The sequence below is a fragment of the Vipera berus genome, assembly GCF_964194415.1.
Source record: "Vipera berus genome assembly, chromosome: 1".
NCBI classification, from domain to species: Eukaryota; Metazoa; Chordata; class Lepidosauria; order Squamata; family Viperidae; genus Vipera; species Vipera berus.
This window is the reverse complement of record NC_138202.1, coordinates 117899503-117924349: the sequence shown is the minus strand read 5'-3', so window position 1 is coordinate 117924349 and position 24847 is coordinate 117899503. Positions and strand designations below refer to the sequence as shown.

At 40.7% G+C, this 24847-nt stretch overlaps 2 protein-coding genes across 3 annotated transcripts; one reads left to right on the top strand and one right to left on the bottom strand.

Annotated features, from left to right (window-relative positions):
• Positions 1 to 1513: 1513 nt before the first annotated feature.
• Positions 1514 to 7845, bottom strand: MED19 (mediator complex subunit 19). The gene is made up of 5 exons (XM_081316741.1): positions 7620 to 7845; positions 4636 to 4892; positions 2365 to 2461; positions 2112 to 2206; positions 1514 to 1930 (listed from the first exon to the last, which is right to left on the bottom strand). The coding sequence occupies exons 1-5, from the start codon at positions 7822 to 7824 to the stop codon at positions 1862 to 1864; spliced, it is 723 nt and encodes a 240-aa protein (XP_081172867.1). The 5' UTR covers positions 7825 to 7845; the 3' UTR covers positions 1514 to 1861.
• Positions 7846 to 7943: 98 nt separating this feature from the next.
• Positions 7944 to 22536, top strand: TMX2 (thioredoxin related transmembrane protein 2). Of its 2 annotated transcripts, XM_081316716.1 has the most exons (9): positions 7944 to 8411; positions 11489 to 11549; positions 13719 to 13832; positions 14494 to 14570; positions 14711 to 14817; positions 16781 to 16846; positions 17571 to 17700; positions 17845 to 17996; positions 22404 to 22536. In XM_081316716.1, exons 1-8 carry the CDS (start codon positions 8223 to 8225, stop codon positions 17989 to 17991), a joined length of 891 nt encoding a protein of 296 aa, XP_081172842.1. In that variant the 5' UTR covers positions 7944 to 8222; the 3' UTR covers positions 17992 to 17996; positions 22404 to 22536. The 2 variants fall into 2 exon arrangements, with proteins under 2 accessions (XP_081172842.1, XP_081172841.1); XM_081316715.1 differs by lacking the exon at positions 22404 to 22536 and having other exon boundaries at positions 7951 to 8411; positions 17845 to 19010.
• Positions 22537 to 24847: the final 2311 nt, after the last annotated feature.

The window sequence follows — 24847 nt, the reverse complement described above, 5'->3', positions numbered from 1 at the left end:
AGTTGTTATAACAAGTATAGCAGCTGCTGTTCACAATTTGCTAGTTTTGTGATTATAAGTTTAAATTAATCTTCCAGTTGCTTAAACCATCAATTCTAGAGGGAACAGGAAGGGAGGAAGGAACTCAACTCCTTCTTTCTCCTCTGATATCCAGCAGCAAACCCATATATTTCTATTATTTTACTTCCTCCCTTACCATCTGAATCAATGAAGGATATACAAATGAGCATAAATAACCATGTTTAAGGCTGTCGTTGCATAAGATACATCAGTTGCCAAACCTACCCTTCTTTGACCCCCTAAGCCAATTAGTCAAGGAATAACAGTTTGCACACGAAACTGGCGTAACAATTTCTCTACTTCATGGAACATATTTATTTTGGGATGAAGCAAGCTGATCTGTACAAGCTAGGAGCATAAAAGTCATTTAGAATATAGAATCAACCATTAGAAAACTTTTAAATATTGTAAACCCAAGCATCTCCATCTGCTTTTCAAGTGCTATAAAAGAAAAATTTTCAACAACCAATTTTTCAATAACCAAATAGGAGAGGGAAGGTCCCTGAAAGTATTTTCCAACCCTTTTCTTTGGTTAAAATGGTTATTTTTTTTAACAAGGCCACAATATTGGGGCAAAGGTTCATCCCAGCTATTTTTATGATAGTTTGATGATTTCTCTAAAACAGAATCAGCTGTAGATGTGGAAAAAGTTGAAAGCGCCCACCTGTCTTTTGTTCAAAGCAGAGGAATCCTATGAAAAGCTGCTGCCTAGCTGCTATGTACTGTCCCTGTGTTAAATGCCCACTCACAATTTTATTTGAAGGAAACTACTAAAATGCTTCATATTTTCCCCACTTGTTTTAAAATGTAGCCAGATTTTAATTCTCTCTGTTTAGAACCAGGAAAGAAGCAAATTAGATGGTTTAAGTAATAATTTTTGCAAGCATATTTGTAATGAGGTAGCGAGGTCAAAGAGAGCAAAGGATGCTAACAGAAGAGAAATGAGGTTCCTGGAAATGGCTTTATATATTCAATTTAAATCTCCCAACCATATTTCTCTTTCCCCCTGGCAAAAATTGAATTTTGTTCTTTAATTAAGCAAGATAATATGTAGAAAAATTTCTACCTAGTACGTGATTCCTGAAGAAGAGTTTTGCAATAGTTTTGTCCTCTTAATTCACAGATGATCTTTTTCCTGTTAACATCTTTGTTACATGGATTTGGGTCAATATTTTTTATTAGCTGTCCATGTTCTTCTAAAGCAGATCAACTCCTCACAAAACTAACATGGAAGTGAAATCCAACCTTACATTGTCTCTCCTGCCAGTTTAAAATTTTGCCTTTTCTTCTCCTCTAGCCAAAACAGCTTAAGTCACATAAGGTGTTTTTTTATCAGACTACCTACCCATCCTACATCTCAAGCAACTTCTGGAATTTCTGCTCACAATTTATTAATTGCAAAATATTGCAGAACTGTTTGCAGTACAATACAGGAAAAGTCTAGTAGTCAGGATTCCTTCAAATCATTAGCATCTCCTCCAACAGAGATTTAATTAAAATATGAGACAAACACATCCCAACATAGTCAGGATCATTTTTTTTTACAAAACACAAAACAATACACATAATTTCCATATAAAGGCATCAGCCTGCATGTCCCAAGCAAAGTCTTTGTTCTCTGTACAGAAAGCTATGAAGTCCTGAAGCTCCATCCAATATAATCTTTTATATACTGCTCCAAAAGGTGAAAAGGAGATATACAAGGTAGCTGTGGCTTTCCCATCCTTGTTCCTTCTCCTCCTTTCAACATGTCTGTAGCACTTCATGGAGAACTCTCTTTAATATAATCTTGGGTAGGATCCTACCGGAGGCTGCTACTGCTGCTGGCTTGTGAGCTGCCCACACCCGGATGTTCAGGGCTATGGCGGTTCTATTTAAAAAACAAAACAAAACAGACACAAATAAGAAATCCCAGAGGCAATAAAAACAGCCATGAAAATTTTCTGGGTCCAAAAGGCTATCTGACACCAAACTCTAAGCAAAGTACTTAACTTTGTTGTTTTACCATGAAGTTAGAAACATCAACAGCTGAAAACCATTTTCCAACTAACCTTCTTTTTCTTTTTCTCTTTTTTCTTTCTTTTCCGTTCAGGATCATCCTCTTTCTTTTTCTTCTTTTTCTTATGGTCAGAATCTGAGGGCGTTTCTAGTAAAATAAGAGAGAGCAACTGAAGAAGATATTTCGCTCTAGAAGGAAGGAGTGACTTAATTTAGGCTACCAGGCTGAAAAAATTCTATGTCAGCAACATGTGTGTGTGGGGGGTACCATCATTATTATGTGTCCTAAGAAATAAGACTTCTCACCTGGGGGGACAGGGTCTTGTGTCCGGCTCTGCTTATGTTTATGTTTATTTTTTTTCTTCGGTGGCTGGATGTGCATTAAGCGACATTGTTCTGGTAACTGGTGTAGCAGAAACAGAAAGGCACGTCAATACATAACTTCCCAAGTACCATTGAAGAAAACATATAGACTTATGGCTCTACATTTTTTTTTTGAAAGCTGATCAAAATTTCCATTAGAAAAATTTCTACTACAGTTAATTCTCACTTCAAGAAGGTAAATTGGGACCAGAATTTCCGTTGCTAAGTGACCTGTTTGTAAAACATGACATTATGTGACTCTGCTGCTTAGTGACAACAGTTCTGGCACTTCTGATTGCTGTCGTTAAGTGCAACATCACATGGTTGCCATTTGCAACCTCCTGCTAGCTTCCCCATTGACTTTGCTTGTTGGAAGCTGGCAGTGAAGGTTGCAAATGGGAATCCTGTTCTGATGTGATAATTGTGAGATGGGGGCCATGACTGGCTGGACACTGTAAACATAAGTATGAGGACCAGTTGTAAATAGCACTTCTTCAGCACCATCATAAATTTGAACTGTTGCTGAAGGAGTGGTCATTAAGCAAGGACCACCTCTATGTTCACTTAGCTTAAGTGTCTGTGCTGAAGCAAAATTATTCCTAATCTAGTGTTTCATTGCTTCCAGCGTCCAACTTTACAAATGTAGCACTGCAAAGCCTTCTGGCTTCAAAACAAGAACCAGCACAGTATAACGATTAAAATATTGGACTAGAGCGAGGAAGACTCTGATGAAAACTTGCAACCTCAGCTAGAGAAATTCACTTGGATGACCTTAGACTAAGCACTCATACTCAGCCCAAATTTCTCAGATTGTTCTGAGGACAGAGAAAATCAGAATATAAATCTAATGAATAAATACATGAAATGCAGACAGAGACTCCTCTTATGATCAGATCTCTCATAACTCTTGGGAATACTTACCACAGAAAATTACTATTGCCCATTTTTGGCCAATCCAATAGCTATGACAAAAATATCAACAAAGATTTGCTGGTTGTTTGAGATGACAATTGTAACAAGTATTTATCATTTTCTATTGCTTCTGTTGTGAACCAGAACTAGACATGTTGTGCTAACAAAGCCATGGTGGTTCCTGTTTCACTGTACTGTGCAAACTTGGTGGCTCAGTATATCATATTCTGAGACTCTCTTTGAGGGAGCTGTATGGTTTAGAAATATGAAATATAAATATATACAAATTCTATAAATACAAGTTTTCTCTAGAGTTTTTATTTATTTATTTATTTATTAATCCCATTTATATCCCGCCCTTCTCCGAAGACTCAGGGCGGCTTACAATCTAAAGCACAAATCAATGTGCTTAGCAATAGCCTTCATTCTATGTATATGCCTGCTTATTAGGGCTTTCGCCCCCCACCCCCAAGCAGCATTATTACAAAGTCAGCTTATTGCCCCCAACAATCTGGGTCCTCATTTTACCTACCTCGGAAGGATGGAAGGCTGAGTCAACCTTGAGTTCACCTACGAATTTTCACTTGATACCCACTTTGCAATGGATGAAAGCAAGCTTTTAGAAATCCTTTTGTAAGGATAACCTCTTTTGTCCTTTGCCTGGAACTTCTTATTTTCAACCCTAGTTAAGTCTATTCTGATAGAGAAGATATAACCCCAGTTATCTGGCAACATTTACAGACATTAATTATGGTTGCCTTCTTCCTAGGACTGACTGATCCCAAATGATCCAGTTTGCTTCCATACCTAGAGTAGAAGAACTCAGGCTTCCCCCATTCCTAGTCAGTACCACAATCAATAGTCACATGGTATATACCATATTCTAGAAAACTTCAGTCCACTTGATTCTGGGGGCTGGCAACATATCTATAATACAACATTCATGCTGCCCAAAACACCCTAAATTCTTTTATGGTCAATATCTCATAAAGTAGACAAATTGAATTATTCAAGAGTTCTGCACTCTAATCTCTTTCTGTCATTTAAATTATTTGCATCTAGGTTGCAATGTAATTCCCCAAAAGTGTCCACTGTCATATGACTCATAATCAATATACTTAGAGGTGAATTAATTTTCAGGTTCTAAATTGATAATTGTCAAACCTTAACCTACAAACCTGTAATATTCTTAGTTGCCACTCTGGCAAGTTTCTTTTTCATTTGAGGCATCACTGTGCATTTTGTTTATAACAGTTAAAAACCTTCATTAGGACCTGTCTTTCACCCAAAGCACGAACTCACCGGGCCAGCATGGAGACGAAACCCTGTTAGCATGGTACCAGTGATAGGGTTGAATGAGCTACCGCAGATGGGAGGTTTTTCAATTAAAGAACGCAAGCTGCTGTTATCATGTGAGCCTGGCAAATCGATCATTCCTGGCAGGTCAGGCAGAAAGTTGCTGAGTTTCTCTTTCACCTTTTTGCCACAGAATTTATTGTAGGCATGCTCTAAGTTGTAGTGGGTGATCAAATTTGTGCTTCCTGTTAGTTCTGTGGTACCTGGCAAGAAATGGAACAACACTGTGAAGTAACAATGTTAGAGTGTTTTGTCTAAATTAATAGCGCAGATAAAACAAATTTAAGAAACCCCCCAAATTTGGTAGAAGCTGATTTTGAAACCAGATGCTTTCTGTAGATGACCATGATACAAGTCCTATTTTATATGACCTGAAATACTAGCAGTGAGAATCGAATTATTAAAAATATTTATAGTGAGATCTTATCCATAAGATTGTTTGACACATTATAATCCACAAAAAGAAAACATTAAAGCTACAAATCCAAGTAAAATGTACACATTCTCACTTAGTTACCCTTCCTTAAATTGGAAGCAAAATGGTTGCTAAGTGAGTATGAGACTGAAAGAGGGAGAGATACCGTGAGGATCTCTAGAGGCTACCATCTCATTTAGACAAAAGTTCTCCTGTGCAGCAATGCCAGTTTTAACCTTACTCTGGCATGCGCTGTTGTCAGGCACACAAAATTTGGTTGGAATTTTTTTTTTACCATATTTGCAAAAGGTCACTGAGGTAGCCACTTCAATAAGGTAAAGGTAAAGTTTCCCCCGCACATGCGTGCTAGTCGTTTCCAACTCTAGGGGCCGGTGCTCATCTCCGTTTCAAAGCTGAAGAGCCAGCGCTTGTCCGAGGACGTCTCCGTGGTCATGTGGCCGGCATGACTAGGTGCCAAAGGCGCACGGAGCACTGTTACCTTCCCACCGGAGTGGTCCCTATTTTTCTACTTGCATTTTTACGTGCTTTCGAACTGCTAGGTTGGCAGAAGCTGGGACGAGTAACAGGCGCTCACTCTGTTACGCGGCACTCGGGATTCGACCCGCCAAACTGCCAACCTTCTGATCAACAAGCTCAGCATCCTAACCCACTGAGCCGGCTACATAAAAAAAAATGACCATGACAAGAGAGGCACTCTAGTCCACCTAGCAATTATGAGCCAAATACAGGAGTTAAAAATGGGTGGATGACAACCAGGGAACAGTTAAAGCCAAGATCACTATAAAGAAGTCTCCTCACAACCCTGGGACAACGAAGCTGCTTCTCACTACACAGCTTTCCAAAGATAAAATAGTCCTACTTACATAAATTGATGCATCCGGAGAAAATGATTAATAATAATAATAATAAACCTTTATTGTCAAAGTACAACATGTGTACATTGAGATTAGCTGAGCCTCCCCCCCCGTGCTCTCTCCCCCCCAACACACAGTGACAACAAACCCTCCATCCCACCACACTATGTGAACCAACTACACCACACACCGGCCTCCCAAGTCAATTCTGCATAAGATTATGTCCCATTTAAAAGCCTAACAGCCCACGGATAAAAGCTATTTTTCAGCCTGTTGGTACGGCTGGCTATATTCCTATTATCTCCTACCGGATGGTAGGAGAGTAAAGAGTAAAGAGTGTGTGAGTAAAAAGTCCAGGGTGTGAGTCATCCCTGAGAATCTTCCTCACTCTTCCAAGGCAACGAGCCCTGGCGATGTCATCCAGTGGTGTCAGGGAACAGCCCACAATGTCTTGTGCTGTGCTCACTACCCTCTGCAATACTTTCCTATCCGCGGCTGTCAGACCAGCATACCAAACCACAATACCATACGAGAGGACGCTCTCTATAGTAGACCGGTAAAAGAGGGTCATTAGCCGTTGTTCTACCCTGTTCTTCCGCAAGACCCTAAGAAAGTGAAGCCTCTGTTGGGCCTTTCTAGCCACCTGAGTTGTGTTAACTTTCCAGGTCAGATCTTCACAGAGGTAGACTCCCAGAAATTTAAAGGAGGAAACTCTCTCTACACAATCCTCCCCGATGTGAAATGGGGCAGGTTCCTCCTTTTTTCTCCGGAAGTCTAACACCATCTCTTTCGTCTTGCCGATGTTTAGGTGCAAGTTGTTGTTACTACACCATATGGATAGTTTTTGTACTTCCACCCTATATGCTGTCTCATCCCCACCTGTAATAAGACCCACCACAGTTGTATCATCTGCGAAGTTGATTATCGCAGTGGATGGGTCAGATGATACACAATCATAAGTGTATAAAGAGTACAGGTAGGGGCTAAGCACACAGCCCTGTGGCGTGCCGGTGCAAAGCTTCAGGGGGGTGGACAAAGCAGAGCCGACCCTCACTGTTCACTTTACAACCCGATGCATATTTACTTTTAGTGACAGAAATTTTCTTGAACGTGGCTACTAGGCATATTACTTAAGCTGGGTTGTACAACTTGTCAGCGAAGGGCAGAGAGCTCTCAATTGCTAAGGAGGATTCGTAAAGGGACACGCAGCGCCTGCAGCCTAGCGAGTCTCCAAGAAGCAACAGCTGCGGATGGAACCAAGCGGGCACCCGCCCGTTTACTCTCCCACAAATGAGGCAAAAGTCTCCCAACCCCGGTTTCCACAAGAAACTTCGAAACTCGAGGGCGCCAAGTACGTGCACACGAGGCCATCCCGGCTCGTTCAGTGGCCCGAGCAACTGCCAGTCCCGCGAGTTACCCACCCACGGCTCTTCAGCCCGGCAGTCAGCTTCTACAACGGCTGGGCCCGAGTTCCCGCAAAGGCGGAGCAACTGCCCATCAGCTGCAGCGAGCCATTCTATTGGCACGTTCCCCCGTGACGTATAAAAGCCCGTCAAGCAGCACTGACCAGAAAAGCAACGCCCGCCTGTAGGAGGCGGTTGGTTACGGAGCTCCTGAAGCCCGCCCCTACGAGCCACTACCTGGTAACTCGCGCATTAGGTAAAAAGGACCGCTGGCTGCCGCAGCTTTGCGTGCTGTCTCTTCTCCGACGGGAGTGACCGTTGGTACGGGAGGCTGTCCGGTGCCGGGTCCTCCTGGTTTCCCTGGGCCAAAGCCTAGCGCGGCAGCTGTTGTAGACGGAGGAGGTTCTGTCCCTCCGAAGAGAGTAGAAAAATTCTCCATCATCCCGGCGTGCTTTGCGCAGTCTCCTCCTATTGGCTTCGCATCCGGCGCTTTTCTACGTTTGCCCCGGCGTCATTGGAAGGCGGTGAGCCCCTCCTCTGCGTACGATTGGCTAACTTACCTGGAACTCGACTATGATACGATAGGTTAGTTTAGCAGAATTGACACGCTCTTGAGTAGCGGAATTACGTCAAAGCCAAACGTCAGAGCGAAGGCAATGCCTTGGTTGCCGTTCGGAAGACTTTGAGTGCGATATTCTGCCAGCCAATAAGGACGCAGTGTTGTCCACGGAGCCCCGCCTTTTCTTCGATCGACGTTGTCACCCACCGCTCAAGCAAAGAGCCGGGCTCGTGGTGGGCGGGAGGCCGTCTTGCGCCCGATCTCGGTCAGCGTAGGTGAAGATGGCGGTTTTGGCCCCTTTGCTAGCCTTGTTCTATTCGGTGCCTGGACTTTGCCGCTGGCTGGCGCAGCCTTATTACCCGCTCTCCCTTCTCCTTTCGGCAGCCTTCTTGTTGGTGCGGAAGGTGCCCCCGCTATGCCACGGACTGCCCAGCCAGCGGGAGGACGGGAACTCCTGCGACTTCGACTGGGTAAGATCGGCCTCCGGAGCCCCCGTTCTCCACGGGCCTTTCTCCTTTTGGCTCGCCTCGGTTTGGTCTCCTGCTTCCTGCGCCTGCAGGCCTTTCATGCTTCAGACTCCTGGGTCCAGCGCCTCGAGACCCCGCTGGTCTCCCACCCTTCACCCGGGAGGCGTAAACGGGAGGAAGCCAAAGCCTCCTTAGCGCCACAAGCGGGATCCGAGCAGCTGGTGATCCTGTTTTGGCAACGTTTCCTTCCTTTGACTCTTTCCCAGGAGCCTGTGGTCGTGAGGCCATTTACTTGTTGGAAGATGCATTATGAGAGTGTTCCCAAATTAAAAGGGCATTCATTCATGCGCATTTGTGCATGAGCAGAGAAGAGCACAGAGAAGAGCAACCAAGATGATTAGGGGGCTGGAGGCTAAAACATATGGGGAACGGTTGCTGGAATTGGGTATGTCTAGTTTAATGAAGAGAAGGGTGAGGGGTGACATGATAGCAGTGTTACAATATCTCAGGGGCTGCCACAAAGAAGAGGGAGTCAAGCTATTCTCCAAAGCACCTGAAAGCAGGACAAGAAGCAACGGATGGAAACTAGTCAAGGAGAGAAGCAACCTAGAACTAAGGAGAAACTTCCTGACAGTTAGAACAATTAACCAGTGGAACAACCTGCCTCCAGAGGTGGTGAATGCTCCAACACTGGAGGTTTTTAAGAAGAGACTGGACAGCCATTTGCCTGAAATGGTATAGGGCAGGGGTAGGCAACCTCGGCTCTTTTATGACTCATGGACTTCAACTCCCAGAATTCCTGAGCCAGTCAAGCTGGCTCAGGAATTCTGGGAGTTGAAGTCCATGAGTCATAAAAGAGCCGAGGTTGCCTACCCCTGGTATAGGGTTTCCTGCCTGAGCAGGGAGTTGGACTAGATGACCTCCAAGGTCCCTTCCAACTACTACTACTACTTCTTCTTCTTCTTCTTCTTCTTCTTCTTCTTCTTCTTCTTCTTCTTCTTCTTCTTCTTCTTCTTCTTATTATTATTATTATTATTATTATTATTATTATTATTATTATTATTATTATTATTATTATTATTATTATTATTATGATGATGATGATGATGATGTAGTCCTCCGTCTCTGAGAAGTTCCTGGTAGTATCGGACAATTTTCACTTCTCAGCTCTAGCAGTGTGATCATAAGCTTAGTGGTTAACGTGGTGGAGATTTTCACCAGTTTTAAATTACAGTGCTTTGCTTAGATTTCGGGATGTGGGTTTGGTCTTCGCTCGTTTCACGCCATAAGAAGCGGAGACCTATCGTGCAATTCATTCCAGTCAGCTTTCTTCAGGCGGACAGTGGCCAAATGTGCTGAAAAATAGTTTCCATCATCCGTGATGAGATTGAGGAGGTTTATCACTGAACAGCTACTAAAGTAGTTTTTAAAAGTTCTTCAGGAGTGCTTCAAAGGGTTTGTTTAATCTTAGGTTTGGAGTAGAAGGATCATCTCCATAATTCTGTATATACTTGCCCATATGAAGACACAGCCGTACATGTGTTATATTGACACATAAATCAACGATCAGTATATTATGAAGAGGGTCTGACTTACAGGAACTAGCTAATGGTTTCTGCTTATAAAAGCAAAACCATACATTTTCAGTATCTTCAAAAATTAATTGAAGTCTAATCTTTGAAGGCTCATAGTGAACAGTTCAATATACACAAGGTATGCATCTGCTAAAAATATCAGCTTGTTATGGATAATAAAGTCTTGAAAATAATTATACCAGTAACATAGGTAAAACCTCCAAATGGTCTCAACAACTCTCTAAGAGTGCAAGTGATCAGCTGTCTGCAAGCAATATAAATCTGTCCATTCCCCACCATCTAGTCAGAGCTGAAGAAGCTTCTTGGATGAGAAGCGAAACATCTTCGAAGAAAAACAAGATAGTCTAGTTGCCTCCTGAAAACGCACCTTTGGAGCTACCAATAACATATCATTATATAGATTAATGATGTGACCATAACTGTAATAATGTGTGCAGTCACACCTCATAATATAATGGAGGTGGAGAAGGTACAGTGGAGAGAAACTTTTGTTTTATGACACCTATCTCCCTGTAAGGTGACTGGGCTGGAACATCTTCCCTATGAGGAAAAGTTGCCACACATGGGTTTTTTTAGTTTACATGTTTAAAATGTACAACATTTGTGATATGAATAAAGTGGAGAAGCTACTTTCCCTCTCCCAAAATACTAGAACTAGCAGCCACCCAATGAAATTAATCTTGGAAGAATCAGGATCAACAATATTTTGTTTATCCAATGTGTAACTAAACTTGGATTTTATTATCACAAAATGACTGATGGCTACTAGCTTGGCTAGTTTCAAAAAAAGTGTTGGTGCAGTTCATGGATGTCATGAGGATCAATGACTTAACTTTGATAGTAATATGAGAATCTCTGAAGACCATCTGAGAGACTAGTAGACTTCCTTTCGCAGTTGGCTGAATTAGAGATCAGGCTGCTGAATTAGTTGGGACAAGGGTCTAATCCAACAGTTTACGGTATGTTCTAAAGTTCATATTATGTTTAAGAGGCTGCAGAAGTATCCCTGTATCAAACTAACATGATTTCCCTTCTAATGAAACATTTTATGATCTCAATATTTCTGTAAGAGCATAATAGTTTATTTTGCAATTGCTGCATAATTGGTGTAGGAACATTATTGCAGATAGATAAATTGTATCATTGAATAAACCTTGCAATTACTGTAGAAACAAACATCTCAAAATGTCATTGCATCCAGATTATGTAAATAATTTAATAAATACCCCAAATATATTTAGATTGCAATGTATGGTATGGCTGCTGTATTCACACACTGAAAGACTGCACATCCACCTACTTGTTTTGTGGCTTTTTTTAAATGGACAGCTGTGTAATGATACCAGAGATTAATTTGCAGTAGCTATACTATGCTATTGAAAGGAGGTTTGCATTTAATTCCCTTCTTGTTATTTAGTTAGGTTTTCTACTCTTCCCTTTTACCTCTACTTACTCCTTAAGTACCCAGTTTTGCTTTCTTTTTAGCGGGAAGTGGAGATCTTGATGTTTCTGAGTGCCATTGTGATGATGAAGAATCGCCGATCCAGTAAGTAATACTATTCTTGGATGGGGAGAATATCTACTGTTCACCTGTATGTCAGATTCTTGGTCTTTCTATCTCTATAGAAAGCAAGGATCTTCTAGTATTTCAAGAATTATTCAAAAACAGTAAGATGATGTTATAGAAATCTTAGCTGGATTGTTTTTCCTCCTTTCAAATGAAATTTATCTGTTAGGTCATTAGATGAAGACTTTCTCAGTCCCTTACTCATGGCTGTTCTGTGAACTAGTTAGAATATTGGGTGTGTGTGTGTGTGTGGTGCTAATGTGCACTTAGAATATGAATCTCCAATTCGAAACATATCATTGTATTACACAGCAGATGAATTTCTAATTGTTATTTTTGAAATATTTAGAAAAAAAAACTTCATAGGTAGGTGTTATTTGTACTAGAAGTTGTTCCAATGGATAATCAGACCGCTTCAATCTGAGTAAACAGCTGCTGCAGAATGGAATGCATGTGTGAACTTTATGCAATGGTCTTATCTTTGTACAGTAAATAAGATGAAAAAGCTACAAGGCACCTGTTCCCAGAATACAGTGGCTTAATTTTTTCAGTGCATTTCTATTAGGAAGGGCTTTAGAAGGAATTTGCTTCATGTATGGATAGGAACAACCTAAAGACATGAAGGTTAACAATGCTTTCATGCACTTAATGTGGCTATATGATGCGTATGAACAAGCAAAATCAGAGGTATAATAAGGGTGAAATAGAGCTATAGTATCTGAGATGTGAATCAGGTATGGGAGAATAATGACAGAATAAATAACCTAAATTTCCCAAAAATAGTATGTTTATTAGTTTCATTTCAGTTATTGATTCATTCATTCATTCTGTTCCTATCAGATGCAAAAGATGGAAGTGGTTGCTGAGTAAAAGGAAATTATTTTAGAAAGCTATATAAAAATGGAAATGGAAATGCATAAAATGTTACAGATTTTATGATCAGGAGTTGTGAGGTGGGAGGGGAATCACCATTTTTAATGAACATCAGCTTGCAAAGCTTGGCCACTATTAGATTTTGCTCTTGCTTTGCCTGAACAAGCTAGCAGCCTAAACAGTCCAAGCAAAAAGTGGGGCAAATTTTGATAATATTGACTTTGTGTGTGCAAGTGTAATGCCTACCTGTAGAAAGCAAATACACAAGCCTCCAGTGAGAAAAACGTAATTATTAGTCTAAAATGAGCCCCACTAGGGATTTGGGAAATGGCAGACTGGCATTATCTTTTTAAAGTCATGTTTTAGTTGTCCCTCTACTGCAGCTATATCCGCATCTTGCCATTGGATGTTTATAGACATCTTTCTGCACTCCTGAAGTTTGCAGTTTAACTTTGCTATGAAATAATGCTAATGAACTGCTTAAATGTGACTTATTAAAATACTGTTATTAAAAGTCATTACCCAGAGACAAAAGTTTGGGTTTCTCTGATTTACTTGCATATGAGCTCATCATGGCAAAGAACTTACTTATACTTGTCAAAGGAAAACCTAGGTCCTGAATGAAGACTCAGCACAGTAAGGTAAAAAGCGTGGGGTGCTTCAGTAATGGGGGAGACCCTGGGAGGCCATTGCAGGCTGTGCATGAGTATCTCTCTGATCAGCTGCTGAAAATCCTGTTTGGATTTCAGCAGGAGGGATTTTCAGCCCCTCAATGGAGAGATACGCATGGACTGCCCCGGGCTTCCCATAGTCTCTCCCGTTCTCCTGAGGCATCACCCTGCTTCTTATTTGGGACTCTTATCTGCTTAATGACTCACAAGATCACTTAACAGCTACAACCAGGAATACCAGGATTACAGTTGTTGAGTTGGAGCAATCACATGATTTCTCACTTAATGACTACTTCGCTCTAGTTCACATCCTGATTATGGTTGTAAGCAGAGGACTACCTGTAGCATATGCTAAATTTTTACTCAGTCCACAGCCCAATGAAGTCCCTTTTTTCTTGGGAATGGAGGTTGTATAAATTTATTTATCATTATAGTGAGTTATAGCCGGTCAAAATTTGAGAACCCAGATGTCAAGAATTATAAAAAATATGATGCTGTAAATTGACTTTCAGGTTGTCCTAGCTTGCCGTAGTCATTACTTAACCCAAGAGTGTTTATAATATCCTGCTGATAATCATCTGTTTTTTTATCTCTGTCTCACAAGTCACTGTGGACCAGCATGTGGGGAATATCTTTATGTTCAGCAAAGTGGCCAATGTGATCCTTTTTTTTCGTCTGGATATCCGGATGGGGCTGCTGTATCTCACGCTCTGCTTAGGTGAGGTCTCTGGGATGGGGCTGTATTTACATTCTTCAGGTAGGGATTGATCTCAGAAATAATTGGGCTTGAGCTATAAAGTGCTCTTTAACAATCGGCACCCTGCATTATTGATCTAACGCGTGGGATTTTGATTTGAAAACATTACTCTGGTTTTCCACTTTGTCTCTCTCTGACTTTCTATCATGATTACTGGAGACAATAGGATAAATGTTCCCTGATTTGTCTGTCTGAAATAATCCAGATACTATATAAAGGAAGCACACCCTTTGTTTCACCAACAACTCTCTTTCTATTGCTTCCCTGTTGATTCCAAGTATTTTGCCTTCTTTACTGCCTGCCTTCCTGCCCATTCTCCTTCAGCCTTTTTAATATTTCTTTCCCCATTTTACTCATTCATCTCCAGTTTCTTCTGTTGCTTCCACCTCCCGCTCCCAGCAAATGCAAGACTTTTATTAGTAATACATATTATGAGTTTGAAAAAATAACATATAGCACATAATGCAGCAAAAAAATGCAGATACACAGTGCAAAATAAAAAATTAAAATGTTTTTAAAAAATAAAATGACCGTGTCCACTTGTGGAGCATGGCTGTCAACATGTGCAGCTTCCTCAACTCATCCTAAATATTGCTAAGATCTGCTTCTTGTGTATTTTTAGTGTTCCTGATGACTTGCAAGCCACCTTTGTACTTGGGTCCAGAACACATCAAATATTTCAGCGATAAAACCATAGATGTGAGTATTTTGTTTTTTGCAGACCACTTGTTTTGGGAAGAGTTGGATAAATTTCTGGCTTCTTTTAGCTATTAGAATATCATGTGTAATGTTCACTTCTGTGTGATGAGCAGGCTGTCAGCAAGATCCCTCTTTTACAGGAGGAACTAGCCCGGGACAAGCGGGTGACCTGGATTGTGGAATTCTTTGCTAACTGGTCCAATGAATGTCAGTCATTTGCTCCTATCTATGCTGATTTGTCTCTCAAGTGAGTGCATTTGATTGAATATTCTGAGACAAGGAGATTGGGAGATGAAGCTGAGATTCCTGTACTTGGGTCAGTCATAAAGCACTGCCTATGGATCTGTATAAGTTATAGTTGTTTGCTTCATACTGCAAAATCGGTGTCCTTCCTAAAGTATTGTTTGAGGCACACCCATTTCCCTCCTTCCAGCATGTTTATTTTTAATGTGTCTTGCAGCTTCTAGAGTTTTACTTGATTAATGCACTGATGTTGGATTTTTCTTCCCTTGCTGTAACAAAACAGTGTCTTTTTCAGTAGTTACAACTACATTTGAAAAGTTTGAAGCATCCACAGTAGCTATGATTTAATAATAGCAATGACGTGTACTTGCTATGTCTGGACTACCGTTAGTAAGAACGGGGAGCAAAATGTATAGGGGAGAAGGAACATATTTTAAGGGCTGTTTTCTCTCTCTCCAAATAACCTCATTTTGAGTAATGTTAGGGAAATCATATTGTGCAAAGAGGAAAGGAAGACCACTCAGAGAACCAGGAGGCCACCAGTATACTCAAATTAGGTAGCTATTACTTATCTGGTCCTACCATTTTAGCCCATGTATTTAGATAGGACAAGTGGGACTTGAAACAAGTATTAGTTTCCAATACTTCATTCCAGCCTCCCCTTTTCAGACATGTTCTCTTCTGCTAATTGTTATTCCATATCCCCACAACACGCTAAAGGAATCCCTGAGAATTCACCATGGCATCACTGGCCTTGAATCTGCCTGGACACCCTCCAGATGTCTTGATCTCAACTCTCCGCAGTCTGCAGCCAGAATGACCTTACCGGAGCATTCTGAGAATTGAAAGCACCAGACCTGGCAGGCTTGTTCTGGTTAAGAAAGACTGCCTAAATAGTCTGCATTCCGGTGCATCATTTCAAAGACAAAATACTATATTGTTTGGTGAATGAAGATAAAGCCACTGGATTACTTGGAAAGTAACACAGATACGTTGGTGTTTTTTTTAGGATTGAGATTGCTATACTAAAATACTGAAGCAAATGATTTAAAAGGACACATAGACTACGCTTGGTAGTTGTTTAAAAGCAGTAGTGTTCTTGAGAAAAGTAAATGGAATTGAAAAATACTTTTTCCTTGTGTAGATTATATTGTGATGTACGGGAAAGGGAGAGAGGTCTAGAAGCAGAACTGGTAGAAAAATGACAGTTGTTGATTAGCTATTAGCTGTTTTGGATTGAAATCGCTGAATCAACCTGGATATAAACCTTTCTACTCAGTATGTTGTTTACTTTTATGCTCTTTTGATGGTTCTTGGCTAAGTGTTGGTAGTGTATGTTGCTTTCAGCAATAACCAGCAGATGGCCACAGTGTAGATTTTTTTTTCCCAGTCAGGAAAAAACCCCCACTGCTTCCTGGTAACAGTTACTGTAGCTTAAAAGAAAAAGAGTAATTCAGTTCTGTAATGTACAATTCTGGTTAGACTGGGGAAACTCTTGTCTAATTTACCTCAAATTCATATTTGTTCATAAATGTTATTGTGTGACCTTGGGCGGAAGCCTTTTCTTCCCAGCCCAAACTACCTCACAGGGTTGGAAAGATAAGATAAAGTATGGCCCATGCAAGGAAGTTAACGGAAAGGCAGGCTATGACTGGAATAAGTAAATAAAAGTAATACATTCTGGTACTTGTTGGCCTCTGTTGGTCCTTATTCAGATATTTGGTTTAAAAAACACAAGAGATCATTGTATGCTCCTTGAGGATTAATATCTCCGAGGTTTGGCGTGAAGACACATTATGCTGTAACTTTACTGAAAAAGCTTGGCTTAATAAGACCTCAGTGAAAAATTGCCTGGAAGTCGCATTCCAATGCAGAAAATGGGAAGAGGAGGATAATTGTTGCTATTATCAAATATTTTACTTGTTGGCATTTCCACGTATATGGTAATCACTGTTATATTTTACCAGATATAATTGCACTGGATTGAACTTTGGAAAAGTTGATGTGGGTCGCTACCCTGACGTCAGCACCAAGTAAGCCCTCGGCCTCTATACATATCTAGGATGGTTAGACAGACTAGAATGCCAGATATGTGAGAGAACATTGGGAAGATTTATTTTCTAATAGCAGGGCATTGGGAAAAGGGAGGACATTAATTGGTATTCTCATAGTATAAGTGATTAGATTCAGAACTGCAGAAGAGATACCAGGCTGCAGTAGGGAGCACATTTCCAATTTACACGTAACTATTGGTACTACGAAGGGACGCGGTGGCTCAGTGGGTTAGGACGCTGAACTTGTCGATCGGAAGGTCGGCAGTTTGGTGGGTCGAATCCCGAGTGCCGCGTAGCAGAGTGAGCGCCTGTTACTCGTCCCAGCTTCTGCCAACTTAGCAGTTCGAAAGCACGTAAAAATGCAAGTAGAAAAATAGGGACCACTACGGTGGGAAGGTAACAGCGTTCCGTGTGCCTTTGGCATCTAGTCATGCCGGCCACATGACCATGGAGACGTCCTCGGACAAGCGCTGGCTCTTCGGCTTTGAAACGGAGATGAGCACCGTCCCCTAGAGTCGGAAACGACTAGCACGCATGTGCGGGGGAACCTTTATTGGCACTATAATATCTGCAAATATCAAGATTTTAATGGGTCCCAAGACACGTTCTTGGCCTGTTTGTTTATGAGGGCAGAAAAGATTACCAACTTGATTAGACACTACTTTTTAGAAATTGTTCTTGGACTTCATTCATCTCTTCATAGGTACAAAATCAGCACCTCTCCTCTCACTAAGCAACTGCCTACATTGATCCTTTTCCAAGGTGGCAAAGAAGTGATGCGCCGGCCCCAGATTGATAAAAAGGGACGAGCAGTTTCTTGGAACTTTTCTGAGGTATTCCTTTTAGCCATAATTGATACTAAGCAAAGCTCCCTAGTAAAATGTCTGATAAATTACTAAATTATTGCAGCTGAGTTGTTGTCACATTGGGAGCTGGAGGCTGGCATAAAGCAACAGTAATATGTCTTTCTCTTACAGGAGAATGTGATCCGGGAATTCAACTTGAATGAACTATACCAGAAAGCCAAGAAAATATCCAAGCATGCAGATGAGAACTTTGAGGAATTTTCAGAACAGTCAGCTATCACAGAGCATCCTAACGGAGAAAGCAAGAAAGACAAATAATGCCTGTAAGACTGGACAATAATGCTCTTGCTGTTAGGCTCTCCATTTCTCTGTTTCCATCCTGACATTTCTCCTGGGATGTTATCCAAAGACTGCTTCCATCCAACAGTGATGGTGCTGGAAGATGTGTATAATCACTAAGATACTTATTATCCTGGGCTCTGCTGTTGGCCATGGGACTCTACATTTTCTTTTGTATTTTTGTTCCAAATTTTCTTTCCAAGAGTCACTACTGATATTTAAGCAATAGAAGCATCCAGAGAAAACCTTGGTGACCTCCTCAAGGAGAGTATCACCATGGAATGCAAGTTGCTTCTCTGGGAATTAGTAGGAACTGCTAAGAAAAACACTGTAATAGGAGGGTAAATCTATTTCTTGTTTTATCGGTATGATTTCAATGGTAAAATTGGACAAACCCACATCTCACATGAAATCAACTCCATTCACTCCTGAAGGTTCGCTCTGAGAAGATATTGGCATTTCTGACCAGTTTCTGCTACCCTACCCATTGCCCTATCTATTATAATTGTGGTCATTGTTATTGTTATTAAGAAAGGTCTTGTGATAACTTGTGGTCTTTTCTCTTTTTAGAAACTAATGGGCAATAGTAGAATATTTGCTGAATTCGAAATTGTGCCAGAAAACCAGTGGCTAATATACAGCTTTAAAAGATCTCCTATCTTTTATAGTAACAGCTGGTAGCTTAGTGTGACTATTTGACTTGGAGGAGCTGCTGTTTCTATCATCCATCTAATACTGCACAAAACAGGATTTAACTAATGTGGCAGATGTTTTGGGACTACATTGAAAGAAGTTCTTAGCCAGTGTGGCTATCTGGGTAGAGCAAAGGTTGGGCAAGTATTGTCCTAGTGTTTTGTAGTTGCTGCACTCCGACAGAGGGCTTGCCTGTAGGTGAAAACACTGCAAATCAGCACGGTTCATCCATGTTCATGCTTCTGTTAATGGTATTGTACAGGTGCCTTTAATAAATCTGGGAGTGTTATATTCCTGTGACTTTTTATTGATTAATTATTCTGTTGGTGGGGTTCCTGCCTTCATGGTTTGACTTTGGCTTATAAAAAATACAGTATTTTAATGTTTAAATCAATTTTCTCAAGGCTCAGCTGATTCTTTATGCAACAGCATTTTTAGGCTTTCACTTTTTCTCTTAGGGTACATTTATAGACCATATGCAGAAAGCAAGTAAGTTTCACAGTGGATGGGTTCACATAATTTACTTGTGTGTGTGTGTGTGTATCGCCATCTATTGTTTGTAGACTAAAGTGAAGCAGGCAGTAAAAAAGGGATGGTGTTTTATTATTTATTTCACAATATTTGTACCCCACCTCATTCCTAGCAGATTACTATATTTTGCGTTAAAAGTATTAACAACCCTGGTTCAAATCCTCCATCTATTTAAATGAGACTGTTCAAGGATTAGTACTATGGGTTCTGCTGATTTGACAGATGGAAAATACATGCTTCTTTAAGAAGTGTAACTTAATGTCCTCATTTTTAGAATATACAATGGTACAATTACAAAACTTCAGTAGCAAATGAAGATGTGTAACCTGGGCTCTAATGTTATTTTAACAGTGGCAAGGAGCAAGTCTTCTTCAACCGCCCATCTCTTTTCTGGAGGAGACAAGCAGCATGTCTCTTGGCTCCAGATGTAGGACTAGAACCAACTGATGAAAATAGCATGGTAGCAGATTTCAACTCAATGTTAGGAGAACCGCTGCTTCCATAAACTAACAATACTCTTTGGAACAGAATTTCTCTGAAGTCTGTATTACCTCAACCCTATTATATTTTGGCTTTTTCAACAGGACAGCTTCTGACCCTGTTTTCTGATCTATATTTTAAAGGGTATAACTAGTCTTTTTGTTTTTCCAATATGAGCAATCCTATCATTAATTTGATTTTGATTTTTAATTTATATTCCACCATTATTATTTTTTTAAACAGCTTAAGGCAGAGAACAAATCCACCACCTCCTCTGTTTTCCCTCACAACTACAATCCTGTGGGGTGAATTGGGCTGAGAATGACTGGCTCAAGGTCACCCAGCTGACTTTCATGGCTAAGGCCTGACTTGATTTCTGTCTTCTGCTTTGTCTTGTCTGTTTTTCAAAAGTTCTAATAATTTATATGGACATAAGCTAACCACAGTTGCAGCTGCAATTGAGCCTTATAAGTCAATCGCCGATTTTGTACATTAATTCTGGTTAGCGTATGAACTCGGCCAACAGCGGGAGAGATTTTCTCAGGAGGCCAATGATGTACTACTCTCCTTTGTTAAGAGAGCTGGGCGGCATCTCCTACCGTATTTGCAAGATTCTCCACGGAGCTGCAAGTTGGATTCAATTGTTGTTGTCTCTTGTGAAGCGGTGGGCGACATGGAAGAGCAGAAGATACGTCCGTGGATGAAGCAGAACAACTGCACAAGCAAATGATACTCAAAAGTGACGGAAGAGCAGCGAAAGGCTGAATTGTACCTACTTCTCTGGAAGCGCCAGTCCAACTCACCGTGCGGCTCCTTTAACTGAAATGCGCCGCTACCTGCCCCGCCCACCGGGATTCTGATTACTGCCTATCCCAGGGGTGTAGGCAACCTCGGCTCTTTTATAACTCATGGACTTCAACTCCCAGAATTCCTGAGTCAGCTGACTCAGGAATTCTGGGAGTTGAAGTCCATGAGTCATAAAAGAGCCGAGGTTGCCTACACCCCTGGCCTATCCAAAGGGGAGTCGCTACCTTTGCTACACCCACTTGCAATAGAACTTGAAAACGCGCCCAGCTACCACAGTAACCCTTCGAAAGCGAGCCGTGATTGAGAAGAGAAGAATAGAATAGAATAGAATAGAAGAATAGAATAGAATAGAATAGAATAGAATAGAATAGAATAGAATAGAAATAGCTGGAAGGGACCTTGGAGGTCTTCTAGTCCAGCCCCCTGCTCAAGCAGGAGAACCTGCCACCAGAATTGGTTGCTACGGAACGTCACTCAAAACCGCCCCGTTTCACGCGAACGGTGACGGGCAGCGGCCATCTTACGAAAGTCTTTGGCGCGCTGGGGAAATCGAAAGACGTGGGGTTGCTGGGGCTTCGTCGCAGCAGCAGCAGCAGCAGCAGCAGCTTTGGAAGGTGAGGCGGGAAGGCTCTTCCCTGTATTTGGCCTTGGAGGGGTTGCTTGTCTGCCTTTTGCAGGTTTATCGTTAATGCATCCGACTCCCGTCCAGTCAGCGCTAACGGTTGAGGCTGCGGAACATTTCCTTTATTGAGCATAAGCTGCCCACCATGTGGGTTGTACCGTCTGTAACAAAAAAGCAGGCAAGGTTGCTTCGCGTCTTGAAAACCCGGAGTTGCTCTCTTATTGGTCGCATTCTTTGGCTTTTCAGCCTCAGATTAATCTCTTTCCCGCAACTCCAAAGCCGCGATGTTTTAAGTGCTGAAATCTAAATGGTTTTCTTGGCAAACTTTACGGTTCTTTCTTCTGCCTTCTCCAACGAGGGCTTTTGGACTAATTCTGTTTTGCTTTTATTTAATGATCATTGATTGCCATTTCTCTTTAGCGTTACCAAAGATTCTGCTTCGGTCGTTATTCGTTGCATTTGTATCCATCCACCCTTTTTCTCCCAGCGCTCAGCATCTCATCCAGTGAATCCCGTAGCTGAACGGGAATTTGAACCCTACACTGGGTCTTTGCGTATAAATTGATTAAATAAACCATGATCCTTTATCATCTTTTTTTGCTTTTCTTTCATTTTTGATGAAAAGCTTGTAGATAACACACACAAACCCATATTCTCTAATATGCTCTTTGCTAAAAAATTTAGTGGTTTTTAAATACAGGTAGTCTTCGACTTATGACCGGATTTTTGTTGCTGAGTGAAACATTTGTTAACTGAATTTTATGACCTATTATGCCACAGTTGTTAAGTGAATTGCTGCAGTTAGTAACATGGTTGTTAAGTGAACCTGGCTTCCTAATTGAGTTTGCTTGTAAGAAGATGATGAAAGATTATCCCATGATCCCAGGACACTGCAACCGTCGTAAATATGAGTCAGTTGCCAAGCATCTGCAGATTTTCTGGAGTTTTAAAGGCCTCTGAACATATATTAATCCCCACCATAGTTGATGCTGGTGAGCCCTGGCCACACTTTTTGCATTTCTTGAGCTCAGTAAATCAAGGATTGCTTGGCTTTTTTAAAATCTCTGGATCATTCCAGGCAGAGAGTATTATATAGTTATTCTATCTATTCCTCTTTTCCTCTTCCTATAGCATAATAGATTAGCATTCTCTAAGCCTTCTTTCTTTGGTGTGACCTTCCCAGAAAAATCTACATATACTGAGATCTGTGATCCCAAAATACAAATGTAATATTCTTTCTTCTTGCCTTCATTTGTAGAATGCCTCCCAAGGGGCGGAAAAGGAAGGCAGAGATCCCTCAAGCAGAAGCCACAGCATCCAATGGAGAGGGAGCCAATGAGGTGAAGAAATTGCCCAAGATTCGGAAGAATGAAGGACCGGGAGACCTTCATGTGATGATTGAACACTGGTAAAAGAATCTTGACATATTGCCTACATATAGAGAAGGGATCAGTCAGATGTCTTGCTTCAGAATAACTTTTTTTCTTCATTCTGCAAATGATTATTGGGCCTTGGATAGATGTTCAGTAACAAAAATTAATAGTGTGAATTTTAATTGATTGTGTTTGCCGTGAAAAATACGTTTTGTGAAGATGGGTGGATATTTCACTTCTTTTTAAATTGATGCATATATGTCCTAACAGTTGCTTAGAGCTGCCTTCTCTTTGGTGTTCTAGGAATTCTAGAAATCGAAGCATCAATAGATCTGGAGATTCCTGACGGGAGATGTTTTAGATTCAATTCCCCCAAATTAGGAAAGAATCCCATCTGTTCTTAAAAGTTACTTAAAGTAAATATATTAAAACAGCTTTAAAAATAAATTCTGCTGACCACTCAAATAGAAACCCATCTTTTAATTCAGGAGTTTTCTAACGTTTTGAGATTACAGAACTTGTTAATTTAAAAATTCTGGAATCCTGATCAAGAGGCAAAGCTCTAAAAATAGAAAATTATTTGAGTTCAAGGGTTTTCTTTTCCTTTTTGCTATTAGTTTTTCAGAGAACTCCATCAAGTTCTCCTGGAACTTTAGAGTTCTAAAAAAACCAGGTTTTTGGAAAAAACAACCAAAATGCTTTAATTGATTAAACCCTGTAGCTTGCATGGAACCTGTTTTGAATCTAATATTTCATTGTAATATCAGGCCTCAGTGCAATGAACTTTGCATGCAGTGGACTAAATTGCTGCAGCTATTGCTATTTTTTTAGTTAATTATTAGATAATTATGCCACCTCCAAATAAAAAAGTTTTTGTTACAAAATAAAAAGAGAAAGATTAGATGGACTTTTAAATATGGTGGTAACCTAGTTCTTTTTAAGTTCCACAGGGACTTTCAAATAATATTTCATATTCACTCTATAGTATTAAAATGTTTTTTCCTCTTTTTTCCCTATACTGACAGTAAAAGCTGACGAGTCTTTGGACGCAGAGCTGAGGCTGTCAGCCAAGAGCTGGGCCTGGCGTTTCCTGACATCCTTGTGGAGGTCAACCTTGAAAAGCCCCGGAGAAATAGCTTTGAAGTGGTTCTCTTGAAGAAAGATGGCACCAGTGAGTTATTCTGTTGCTTATGGGAAGGGGATGGATGAGACTGTGTTGGATTTGTAATCTCAATGCTAACCATTGCTTAGTTCAGTCTATTGAATATACTGCAATTGGTTTATTAAATTAAGTCAATTTCCTAGTTTCCATGATAAAAGCCATGCCAGTTAGTATTGCTGAGTTTGCCCTACAACATACTTGACCACAAGTAGCACAGTGCATGAATGAAACCTGTGATCAACTTCTCAGGAATTGTTTCATTTACTTGGATGATGTTACAGAATGGGCTTAATTATATGCCATCTGGTTGATATATACTCTTTGTGACCTCACTGATAGACTTTCTCCAAGATACTCTGTCTCCCACCTGGCCCTTCAGATCTTTCAAAGGTACAACTGAGTCCATGTACCTTATTGCAGATCGTCTTCTTTCTCTCTTTCCTTCCACCTTAGGTTTTTTTATAATGTGTCCAATTTTTTTCTAATTTGAACTCGATTGTTTATTTGTTTTATGATCTATTTGTTTAACATGGCATTTGATAATCATGGCAGTTTTAAAGTTCAAAAGCCTCAATACTCTATCCTACTTCTTCAAAGTCCAAATTTTGTTTCTATAGAGCAGACATGTTAAACTCACGACCTCTCGTGTTGGGACTGTTTTGCCATTGCCAGCAATGGGGTGAGCATGGCTTCCGGGTGACGCGTCCGGCTGCGGGCCGGCAGTTTGACACCCCTGCTATAGTGTGTCACAGGGGAAAACTTCTGTCTGTTGTACCTATTGTTTTATACCTATATGCTTTGATCTTCTTCATATTCAATATTAGTCCCATATTTTCAGTGTTTATGACTTTTTATTATAATAGTGCTACAAACTCTGTGTACATTTCACAGTATAATAACTTTATTGTCACTTTGAATGTACACCACTCAACATACACTTCCAATATACACTCCTTGTTCGTGGCCAGCAGCTGATGTGAAAGTGGGTTTTGAAGCATAGCACCAGACTACCCACAGCAGATATCAGCTGTCAATCAATAACATTCGATGTTAGCAGCCTTGACATCCCCAACATAACATCCACAATGTCATTGTGTTGCTTCTCTAAAAAAAACACTCTTTCATTCCCCTAAAATAGCCAAGAGACAAGATTTTCTATGAGAGCAG